The following is a 12,701-nucleotide window of genomic DNA, read 5'->3' as shown; positions in this document are numbered from 1 at the left end:
CCAAAGTTCAGTGACATCCGATCACTTACCAAGTGATTATGTAAAAATCTAATTCATATAATCACAGCCACTGCTGGTGAGGGAGGGAAGTAGCAGAGGCAGCTGATCGGATTGTCTCAAACTTAGTGACAAAGAGCCTCCATGAGCTCCACACACTTGTTGGAGGTGAGGGTGGAGACAGGGGAGGGAGAGCACTTCAAAAGGAACTAACTTTGGTTTGAGATATTAAAAAGACTCAAGGCACTGTATTTAACACAAAGCTGATCTATTTGACCTTTATGTACAATATCAGCCCAAATAACTGAGCTGGAGTTTATTATCATCAAAAACAGACCCCAATCCTGGATATGATTAACAGCAAAATCCAATCATTGTCATTACTTGTGAACTTGCTGGTGTCTCTGCAGTGTAGATAAAACAGCAAACCCCTTCCCACATTCAGAGCATGTAAATGGTCTCTCCCCAGTGTGAACTCGCTGGTGTGTCAGCAGGTTGGATGACTGGGTAAAACCCTTCCCACATTCAGAGCATGTAAATGGTCTCTCCCCAGCATGAGCTCGCTGGTGTCTTAGCAGGTTGGATGACTGAGTGAATCCCTTCCCACACACAGAGCAGGTGAACGGCCTGTCCCCGGTGTGGCTGTTCTTGTGTACAGTGAGTTGAGACAACCACCTGAACCCAGTCCCACAGAGAGAGCACCTGAATGGTTTCTCGTCAGTATGAACACGTCGATGGCGCATCAGTTCCGTGGAACCTCTATAGTACTTCCCGCAGTCCGGACATTTAAAAGGTCTCTCGTCAGTGTGAACTCGCTGGTGTGTCCGCAGGTTGGATGACTGAAGGAATCCCTTCCCACACTTAGAGCAGGTGAATGGCCTCTCCCCAGTGTGAACTCGCTGATGTATCAGCAGATAGGATGAACTAGTGAATCCCTTCCCGCACTCGGAGCAGATGAATGTTTTCTCCCCAGTGTGAGTGCGGCAATGACGTTCCAGGTGAGACGAGGATTTGAATCCCTTTCCACATTGCCATTGTTTTATCCCGTTGTGACGGCATTTATGTTCTGACAGGCCAGAAGATTGGTTGAAGCCTTGTCCACACACAGAACACGAGTACAGTTTCTCTCCACTGTGAACGGTGCTTTCTCCTTCCATGTTCAAAATTCAGTGATATTCAGTTACGATAAATTGGGTGACTCTGTCAGATTCTGATGTGATGTTTGGTTTGAGTTGCCCGACTGCAAATCCTCCCCTTCTAATACCCTGTGAAATTGATTTAAAACAGAAAAAAGTGAGAGAGAACCGACAAAAATACAAAGGCAGGTTGTGAAACTGAGCTGAATGAATCTGGTAATTTATGGGCTGGCACCAGGGAAAAGTGACCATGAAAACTGCTGGATTGTCATAAAAACCCAACTGGTTCACTAATGTCCTTCAGGGAAGGGAATCAGCTACGTGGTCTATGCCCACTCAAGACTCTGTCCACAAATTTCAAAATTGTGCCTGAACACTAAGGTCTGGATCATTTATATGTATCAGGAACAGCATGGGTCCAAACACTGACTCCTGGGGAACTCCACTCTTAACCTTCCTCCAGTCTGAAAAACATCCATTAACCACGACTCTCTGTTTCCAGTCAGCCAATATTGTACCCATGTTGCTTCAGTCCCTTTTATTCCATGAGATATAATCTTTGCTCACAAGTCTGTTGCATGGCACTTTATCTAATGCCATTTGGAGGTCCATGCACACCACATTAACAGCATTAGAAAGAACAAAGAAAAGTACAGCACAAGAATAGGCCCTTCGGCTCTCCAAGCCTGCACCGATCATATTGCCCGTCAACTAAAACATTTTGCACTTCCGAGGTCCGTATCCCTCTATTCCCATCCTATTCATGTATTTGTCAAGCTGCCTTTTAAACACCACTATCGTACCTGCTTCCACCACCTCCTCTGGCAGCGAATTCCAGACACTCACTACCCTCTGCATAAAAAACTTGCCCTGCACAACTCCTCTATAGTTTTATCCTCTCACCTTACATTTATGTCCCCTAGTAATTGACTCTTCCACCCTGGGAAAAAGCTTCTATCTACTCTGTCCATGCCACTCATAATTTTGTAAACTTCTCTCAAGTCATCCCTCAACCTCTGTCGCTCTAGTGAGAACAATCCGAGTTTCTCCAACCTCTCCTCATAGCTAATAACCTCCAGACCAGGCAGCATCCTGGTAAACCTCCTCTGCACCCTCTCCAAAGTCTCCATATTCTTCTGGTAATATGGTGACCAGAAGTGCACGCAATATTCCAAGTGTGGCCTAACCAAGGTTCTATACAGCTGCAGCATGACTTCCTAGCTTTTATACTCAATAACCCTGCCAATGAAGGCAAGCATGCCATATGCCTTCCTGACTACCTTATCCACCTGTGTTGCCACTTTCAGTGACCTGTGGACCTGTACACCCAGATCCCTCTGCCCATCAATGCACTTAAGGGTTCTGCCATTTACTGTATAATTCCTGCCTGTATTAGACCTTCCAAAATGCATCATCTCGCATTTGTCTGGATTAAACTCCATCTGCCATTTCTCCGCTCAAGTCTCCAACCGATCTATATCCCGTTGTATCCCTTGACAATCCTCTTCACTATCTGCAATCCTCCAACCTTAGTGTTGTTTGCAAACTTACTAATTCGCCCAGTTACATTTTCCTCCAAATCATTTATGTATATATTACCCTGAACAACGCTCTCTGTAACCTCATCAAAAAGCTTAAGCAACTTAATTAAACACAATTTTCCCTTAACAAATCCATGCTGGCTTTCCTTAATTAACTGACATTTGCTCAAGTGACTATTAAGTTTGTCCTGAATTACCATTTTTGGAAGCTTCCCCAGCACCGAGATTAAACTGACTGGTCTGTAGCTGTTGGGCTTATCTTTGCACCTTTTTTTGAACAATGGTATAACGTTTGCAATTTCCAGTCCCTGTGTCAGCAAATCTGAATCTTAGGAAGGCTGGAAAATTATGGTCAGCACTTCCACAATTTCCACTCTCATTTCCCCTCAGTATCCCTGGATGCATCTCATCCAGTCCCGGGGTTTTGTCAACTTTATCAGACAGCCTATCCAATATCTCCTCCTTATCAATTTTAAACCCCACAAGGGTGTGAACTATCTCCGCTTTCACAATCACCTGTGCAGCATATTTTCCCTTGGTAAAGGCAGATGCAAAATATTCATTTAATACCTCAACCATGCCCCCTGTCTCCATGCCTAAATCACCTCTTTGGTCCCTAATTGCCTCCACTCCTCCTTTTACCATTATTTTACTATTTATATGCCCATGGAAGACTTCTTGATTTATTTCCATGTTTGCTTTCAGTCTCTTTTCATGCTCTCTTTGCTTTTCTTATTTGGTTTTCCAAATCTCTCTGAACCTTTTCTATTCAGCTTGGTTCTTGGTTTTATTATCCAGCTGACATGTGTCATAAGCACACCTTTTCTCCTTTATCTCAATCTCTATCTCTTTTCTCATCAAGGGGGCTGTGGATTTGTTTACCCTACCTTTCCCCTTCATGGGAATACATCTTTACTGTGTCAGTAAAGGCAGTGCATTGTTCAGTTACAGTTTCACCTGCCAACTTTTGATTCATCAGACCATAAGATGTAGGAACAGATGTAGGCCATTTGGCCCATCGAATCTGCTCCGCCATTCAATGAGGTCATGGCTGATCTGATAATCCTCAACTCCACTTTCCTGCATAGTCCTTGATTCCCTTACAGGTTAAAAAATCTGTCTATTTCAGCCTTGAATATACTTAACGACCCAACCTCTACAGCCCTCTGCGGTAAAGAATTCCAGATTCACTACCCACTGAGAGAAGAAATTCTTCATTGTCTGTCTTAAATGGGCGACCCTTTATTCTGAGATTATGACCCCTGTTCCTAGACTCTCCCATTCAGCATCTACCCTGTCAAGACCCCTAAGAATCTTATATGTTTCAATAAGGTCGCCTCTCACACTGCTAAACTCCAATGAGTACAGGCCCAGCCTACTCAACCTCTCCTCATAAGAAAAACCCCCCAAACCCGAGATCAACCTCGAGAGCCTTCTCTGGACTCCCTCCAATGCCAGCATATCTTTGCTTAGAGAAGGGGACCAGAACTGTTCACAGTATTCTAGATGTGGTCCAACTAGTGCCTTATATAGTTTGAGCAAGACTTCCCGATTTTTAAACTCCATTCCCTTTGAAATTCCAACTTACCTGGGTCAGATCCATTCTTACCCCATTGAAGTTGGTTTTCCCCCAGTTAATTATTCTTACCCTTACTTGAAATCTTTGCACACAGGTAGAACAGATAAGTTGTTTACCTTCCACATTAAAAGTGTGATGATATTCAGGTCCTGATGAATCACATGACTCTGTCAGATCTTGATGTGACGTTTGGTTTGAGTCTCTCATCCGTCAATCCTCTGCCTCTAATACCCTGGAAAATAAATTTCCAAAATCCATGACTGTCAGTCCAGGATAGACATTCAGAGGAAAAATACATTTCTCTTGGTTTGTGTTTGGTGTGTGTAAATCCTCCCCTTTTAATCCCCCCCGTAATAAGAGTTTTCAAAATCCATCCCTGTCAGTCCAGGATAGACATTCACAATATTCTCTCCTCCTGCTGACAGTGAAAGGGATGAACGCGCACGTGGGGAGCATTTTAGTGGTAGCGACCACAACATGGTACAATTTAAGCTGGTTTTGGACAAAGAAATAGATGAGTTGCAAAAAAAATGTTTTGGATTGGGGGAGAGCAGATTTTAGTAAAATAAGGCAGGATCTGGCCAAGGTAGACTAGGAACAGCTACTTGTGGGGAAATCTACAGAAGAACAGTGGGGGGGCATTCGAAAAGGAAATGGGAAGGGTACAGGCTCAACATGTTCTCTCTAGGGTGATAGGAAGGAGTAACAAGCCCAGAGAACCATGGATGACCAGAGATATTCAGGATACGATGATAAGGAAAAGAGAGGCTTTTAGCAGGTACAAGGGGAGGAAATCAGCGGAGGCATTAGTGGAATAGAAAAAGTGCAGAATCACAGAATCACAAAGTGCAGAAGAGGCCCTTTGGCCCATCGAGTCAGTGCCAACACGCGAGAAACACCTGACCTACCTAATCCCATTTACCAGCACTTGTCCCACAGCCTTGAATGTTATGATGTGCCAAGTGCTCATCCAGGTACTTTTTAAAGGATGTGAAGCAACTCACCTCCACCACCCTCCCAGGCAGTGCATTCCAGACTGTCACTCTGGCTCCAGCCATAGATTTCCCCCTTGGTCCATAATGGGCCCAACCCTTTTCCTGGTTATCCTCTCCCTATTGATATACTTATGGAATATCTTGGGATTTTCCCTGCCTTTCCAGCTGGAGCTTTCTCATACCCTCTGTTTGCTCTCCTAATTGCTTTGGGAGTGTCTTGGGATACAGGAAGATGTGGACGGGATGGTCAAATGGGCAGATAAGTGACAGATGGAATTTAACCCTGAGAAATGTGAGGTGATACACTTTGGAAGGAGTAGTTCGACAAGGAAGTATTCAATGAACGGCATGAAACTAGGAAGTCCTGAGGAACAAAGGGGCCTTGGCATGTGTGTTCATAGGTCTCTGAAGGCGGAGGGGCATGTCAGTGGGGTGGTTAAAAAAGGCAGATGAGGCATTTGCCTTTTTCAATTGAGGCATAGATTACAAAAGTAGGGAGGTCATGTTGGAGTTGTGTAGAACCTTAGTGAGGCCACAGCTGGAGTACTGTATGCAGTTCTGGTTGCCACATTATAGGAAGAATGTGATTGCACTGGAGGGGATGCAGAGGAGATTCACCAGGATGTTGCCTGGGGTGAAACATTTAAGTTATGACGAGAGGTTGGATAGACTTGGGTTGTTTTCGTTGGAGCAGAGAAGACTGAGTGGCGACCTGATTGAGGTGTACAAGATTATGAGGGGCATGGACAGGGTGGATAGGGAGCTGCTGTTCCCCTTAGTTGAGGGATCAGTCACGAGGGGACATAAGTTCAAGGTGAGGGGCAGGAGGTTTAGTGGGGATGTGAGGAAAAACGTTTTTACCCAGAGGATGGTGACGGTCTGGAATGTGCTGCCTGGGAGGGTGATGGAGGCGCATTGCCTCACATCCTTTAAAAGCTGGAAATCTCTTCTTGGGCCAGCAGCTATCACTGGCCCCCTGTCAAGCTCTCCTGCCCCACTCCTTTCTATCAGCTTATATTTCATCTCATTTCTATGTCTTAATTCTGATGAAGGGTCATACGGACTCGAAATGTCAACTGTATCCCTCTCCGCAGATGCTGTCAGACCTGCTGAGTTTTTCCAGGTATTTTTGTTTTTGTTCTAGATTTCCAGCATCCGCAGTATTTTGCTTTTATCCTTTAAAAAGTACCTGGGTGAGCACTTGGCACATCATAACATTCTAGGCTATGGGCCAAGTGCTGGTAAATGGGATTTAGGTAGGTAGGTCAGGTGTTTCTCACGTGTCGGTGCAGACTCAATGGGCCGAAGGGCCTCTTCTGATAGACTGTCCACCAATATCCATTACAAGCCTAACGACTCCCACAGCTACCTCGACTACAGCTCCTCATACCCCACTTCCTGTAAGGAATCCATCCCATTCTCTCAGTTCCTTCGCCTCTGTCGCATCTGTTCTGATGATGCGACTTTCAAAAACAGTTCCTCTGACATGTCCTCCTTCTTCCTTAACTGAGGTTTTCCACCCAAGGTGGTGGACAGGGCCCTCAACTGTGTCCGACCCATCTCCCGCACATCCACCCTCATGCCTTCTTCTCCCTCCCAGAAACATGAGAGGGTCCCCCTTGTCCTCACTTATCACCCCACCAGCCTCCGAATTCAAAGGATCATCCTCCGCTATTTCCGCCCACTCCAGCATGATGCCACCACCAAACACATCTTCTCTTCACCCCCCCCAGCAGCATTCCGTAGGGATCGTTCCCTCCGTGACACCCTGGTCCACTCCTCCATCACCCCCTACACCTCAACCCCCTCCCACGGCACCTTCCCATGCAACCGCAGAAGTTGCAACACCTGCCCCTTTACTTCCCCTCTCCTCACCGTCCAAGGGCTCAAACACTCATTTCAGGTGAAGCAGCATTTCACCTGTACTTCCCTTAACTTAGTCTACTACATTCGTTGCTCCCAATGCGGTTTCCTCCACATTGGAGAGACCAAACGCAGACTGGGTGACCGTTTTGCAGAACACCTTCGGTCTGTCCGCAAGCATGACCCAGACTTCCCTGTCGCTTGCCATTTCAACACTCAACCCTGCTCTCATGCCCACATGTCCGTCCTTAGTCTGCTGCATTGTTCCAGTGAAGCTCAACGCAAACTGGAGGAACAGCACCTCATCTTCAGACTAGGCACTTAGAGCCTTCTGGACAGAATATTGAGTTCAACAATTTTAGATCATGAACTCTCTCCTCCATCCCCACCCCTTTTCTGATTTTTTTTCCCCCTCTTTGATTTTTCCAATAATTTATATAGATTTTTCTTTTCCCACCTATTTCCATTATTTTTAAATGTATCCATTTGTTTATCTCTACCTTCTAGCCTTTTTCGATTCCTTCACCCCACCCCACCCGGGCTATCTGTACCTTGCTTGACCTGCTTCCTACCCTTAATTAGCACATTCCTTTAAATAATATCACCACCTTCAACATCTCTTTGTCCTTTTGGCTGTGACATCTTTTGGTTATCTCCACTATTACTGGCCCTCTACCTAGCTCTTCTTGTCCCAACCACACACCACCCCCCCAAACCAGCTTATATTTCACCCCTTTTCTATTTTTCCTTAGTTCTGTTAAAGAATCATGCGGACTCGAAACGTTAACTGTGCTCCCTTCCACAGATGCTGCCAGACCTGCTGAGTTTTTCCAGGTATTTTTGCTTTTGGCCTCTTCTGCTCTGTGTGATTCTGACTCCAGCTGCACGTTTCCCACTAGAAAGATGGCAGCGGCGCATGCGCCCTGCTGCACATTGTCCCCTATACAAATGGCGGCCGTTTACTTGGGCCTCTCTCCGAATGTAAAGCAGGCCCCACCTGCCGCCGCCTCGTTTGATGCAACCGCAGGACCAGTAGCTTCTTATTCACGGTTTCAGAACTCTACTGGATGTTTATGAAGATCCCCACCAACTCCGCCGCTTCCATTTCTCCCCACTCACCGGCTCCTGTTCTCGATATTTCTCAGTCCTTCGGTGAGCTCTGGACTACGCATGCTCCGGTTTGAGCTCACATTGCGCATGCTCCTGTCACTGCCCGGTACTGCGCCTGCGCAAGGAGCTGCGGTAAACCATGGCCAAGCCGGCCCCGTCCACATCCCGTGAATGAATAAGAATAGAAGAAGAAAAGAGTTGACGTTTCGAGTCCTCATGACTCTTCTCCGCCGATGCTGCCAGATCTGCTGAGTTTTTCCAGGTATTTCTGTTTTTGTTTTGGATTTCCAGCATCCGCAGTTTTTTGTTTTTATCTCTGTGTTTAATTGACTGCCACTGCTCTTCAAGAAATGCCTACCTCCTTGAAGAAGTTCTGTTCGTCTCTGCGACAAGATTTCCGTATCTCTCTTTTGCCTTGTTCACCTTCGTTGCTTTCCATCTCTCTCCTGGTGTTTGACAAGGTGTTTACTAAAACCCGCTTTCACAGCCATATCTCCTTTCCCAGTGACTGTCTCCGTCTCCGACTTACCCCACGTGGATTTCAACTGAAATTCCACCCCTCATGTTTTGAACCCACCCAGGATTACAGGTATCTCCGGGACATAAAACGTTTCTCGGACAGCTGTTCCCGTCGCATTCTGAGATCCACACTCAGTGCCATGCGCCGCCATATGAACACACTCGACCTCTCCCTCCAGCAGCACCGCCGTACCCTTTTTCAAAGCTGCGCGTGCCCCCAGTTTCATTTTATTCTTCGTCTCATCAGTTCTGTTGAAGGGTCATGAGGACTCGAAACATCAACTCTTTTCTTCTCCGCTGATGCTGCCAGACCTGCTGAGTTTTTCCAGGTAATTCTGTTTTTGAAAAAGAATAGGGTCCATCCTGCCCCGTGGCGAATGCTGGGTAAACAGGCTGCCATTGAAACATGATTGTGTTCAACAGAAAATTATGTTTTGTGATCCGATGCTGATTGGAGCCACAGGGCCAAGATATAAAATTATTATAAAAGTAAAATTATGCGGATGCCGAAAATCTGAAACAAAAACAGAAAATGCTGGAAAAACTCAGCAGTTCTGACAGCAACTGTGGAGAGAGAAACAGACTTGATGTTTCGAGTCCGTATGACTCTTCTTCAGAGCTGACTCTTGTTCAGCTCTGACGAATCTTACGGACTTGAAACGTCAAATCTGTTTCTCCACAGATGCTGTCAGACTTGCTGAGTTTTTCCAGCACTTACTGTGTTTGTGTTATATAAAATTATTAAGTCCATTGATACAGCAACCAAAATGCACTGGTACTCCAATCTATCTTCATAACTGAAGATTCTCATCCCTGGAACCATTCTTGTAAACCTCGTCTTCACTCTTTCCAATCCTATACTGTGGCACCCAGAACTGTCCCGGTATAATTAACAGCAGAACATACACCTATGGTTAATTGTAGGCTGTTTGAACAAGTGACTTTTCTTCCCATACACAGAACATTCAAACTCTGTGTTGTCAGTAGAAATGTAGCAATTTTAGATCAAAGCCTCTGAAGGTTTAAAACTTGTGTGTTAACAAGTGGGCACAGTGAGTAAACCCCTTTGCACAAATGCAGTATCTGAATGGTCTCTCTCAGGTGTAACTGTTGCTGTGTCAGTGAATGGGGTGACAGAGTGAATCACTTCTTCTGAAGAAGAGTCATACAGATGCGAAACATTAACTCTGTTTCTCTCTCCACAGATGCTACTAGACCTGCTGAGTTTTTCCAGTATTTTATGTTTTTATTTCAGATTTCCAGCATGCACAGTATGTGGCTTTTATATGAGTCATTTCCATATTGAGCTGGTGACCTTTTTGTGATTTTACCCATGATTTTCCAGCTCAAACTGGGTTCTCAAATCCTTCTAACAATCACAGAAACAGAGAATTGTAATGGCACAAAAGGAGGCCATTTGGCCCATCGTGTCTGTACGGGCTCTCCAAATGAGCATTATGACTTAGTGCCATTCTCCGCCTTTTCTCTGTAGCCTTGCACATTGTTTCTATTCAGATAATCACCCAATGCCTTCGAATGCCTGGATTGAGCCTGCCTCCACCACACTTCCAGGCAGTACATTCCAGACTCGAACCACTCACTCAGTGATTTTTTTTTTATCACATCACATTTGCTTCTTTTGTAAACCACTTTAAATCAGTGCCCTCTTGTTCTCGATCCTTTTATGAGCAGGAACAGTTCCCCCCACCCACATTATACTCTATCCAGCCCCCTCGTGATTTTGAACATCTCTATCAAATTTCCTCTAACTATCTCCTCTCCAAGGAGAATAGTTCCAGCCTTTCCAATCTATCTTCATCACTGAAGATTCTCATCCCTGGAACCATTCTTGTGAACCTCGTCTTCACTCTCTCCAATGCATCACATCCTTCCTATACTGTGGCACCCAGAACTGTACACAGTACTCCAGGTGAGGTCTAGCTAGTGCCTTATCTAAATTCAGCATAATCTCCTTGCTCTTGTACTCTATGCCCGATTAAAAGCCCAGAATACTGTATAATTTATTAACGGCTCTCTTCATCTGTCCTGCCACCTTCAATGATCTATGCACATATACACACAGGCCCAACTGCTCCTGCACCCTCTTTAGAATTGTACCGCTTATTTTATATTGCCTCTCCATGTTCTTTCTACCAAAATACATCATCTCACACTTCTCCACATTGAACTTCATCTGCTATCTATCTGCCCACTCCATCAATTGCCTATGTCCTTTTGAAGTTCTTTGCTGTCTGCCTCACGGTTTACAATGCTTCCAAGTTTAGTATCATCTGCAAACTTCGAAATTGTCCCCTGCACACCAAGATCTAGATCATTATTATTGGTCACAAAAAGCAAGGATCCCAATACCGACCTGTGAGGATCTCCACTAGAAACCTTCCTCCAACCAGAAAAGTATCCATTGACCATTACTCTCTGTTTCCTATTACTCAGCCAATTCTGTATTCACGTTATTATTGTCCTTTTTATTCCATGAACTATAACTTTACTCACAAGTCTGTTGTGCAGCAGTGTCTTGAATGCCTTTTGATAGTCCATAAACACATCAAGAGCATTACCCTCATCAACCTTCTTGTTACCTCTTCAAAGAACTCCAGCAAGTTTGTTAAACAGGATATCCCCTTTAGAAATACTTGCTGGCTCTTCCTAATCAACCCGCATTCTTCCATGTGACGACTAATTCTATCCTGAATAATTTTCTCTGGAAGCTTCCCCACCAACGAAGTTAAACCGACTGGTCTGTAAATGTTGGGCTTATCCTTACCCTTTGTGAGCAAGGGCGTAATGTTTGCAATTCTCCAGTCCTCTGGCACCTCCCCTGAGTCAAAGGAAGACTGAACGATTATGGCCAGTGCCTTTGCAATTTCCACTCTCACTTCTTTCAATATCCTTGAATGCATCTCATCCAGTCCCAGTGCCTTGTCAACTTTAAGTACCAATAGTTCAAACAACACTTGCCCCTTATCAATTTTGTACCCATCCAGTGACACAGGTTCCCCGTCTGTCACCATGGCTGATGTGGCATCTGCTTCCTTGGTAAAGTCAGATGCGAAATATTCATTTAACATCTCACCCTGCCTCCATGTGTAATCCCCCCTTTTGGCCCCTAATCGACCCCACTCCTCCTTTTACTATCCTTTTATGTACCTATAGAAAACTTTGGCATTCCCCTTTATGTTGGCTCCAGTTTTTTTTCTCATGACCCCTCTTTTCTTCTCTTATTTGCATTTTCATCTCCCTTCTGAACCTTTTGTAGTCTAATTGGTTCCCAATTGTATTTTCTATCTGACACCTGTCATCGGCACACTTTTTCTCCTTTATCCTAACTTCTATCTCATTTTTCATCCAGGGAGCTCTGGATTTGTTTGCCCTACCTTTCCTCTTTGAGGGAATATACCTCGAACCAATTCTTCTTTGAAGGTAGCCCATTGTGCAGCTACCTCTTCCCACCAACCTTTGGTTTCAGTCTATTCGGCCCAGTTCTGTTCTTGCTCTATTGAAGTCGGCCCTCCCCCAGTTAATTATTCTTACTCTGGATTGCACACTGTCCTTTTCTACGATCATCCTAAACCTAATGATAGAATGATCATTGTCTCCTGAATATTTTCCCACTGACACCTGATATAATTGGCTCACATCGTTTCCAAGACCCAGGTCTGGCAGTGCTTCCTTTCTTTTTGGACTGGACACATGCTGTAGAAAATTTGCCTGAACAAACCCTAGGAACTCTTGCCCCTATCTACTCTTTACACTACCACTACCTCAGTCTATATTCAGGAAATTAAAGTCCACCATTATAACTGCTCTATAATGTTTGCACCTCTCTGCTATTTCCCTGCAGATTTGGTCCTCAACATCCTTCCCACTAGTTGCTGGTTGAAAGACTACACTGAGCAATGTAATTGCACCCTTTTTGCTCCTTAGCTCTAGCCAAATTGAT

General features: G+C 44.9%; 1 protein-coding gene across 1 annotated transcript in view; it reads right to left on the bottom strand.

The window, feature by feature from the left end:
* Positions 1-312: 312 nt before the first annotated feature.
* Positions 313-12,701, bottom strand: part of LOC121270448 (zinc finger protein 420-like) — a 34,918-nt gene continuing 22,529 nt past the window's right edge. Inside the window, exons 5-6 of the mRNA XM_041175783.1 lie at positions 1,103-1,128; positions 313-1,027 (exon numbers count right to left, since the gene is read on the bottom strand). Coding sequence (XP_041031717.1) covers positions 378-1,027; positions 1,103-1,128 — 676 coding nt within the window. The 3' untranslated portion in view covers positions 313-377. The remainder of the gene's footprint in view (positions 1,028-1,102; positions 1,129-12,701) is intronic.

Source organism: Carcharodon carcharias, chromosome 27 (genome assembly GCF_017639515.1).
Source record: "Carcharodon carcharias isolate sCarCar2 chromosome 27, sCarCar2.pri, whole genome shotgun sequence".
NCBI lineage: Eukaryota > Metazoa > Chordata > Chondrichthyes > Lamniformes > Lamnidae > Carcharodon > Carcharodon carcharias.
This window is presented reverse-complemented; position numbering and strand designations above follow the sequence as displayed.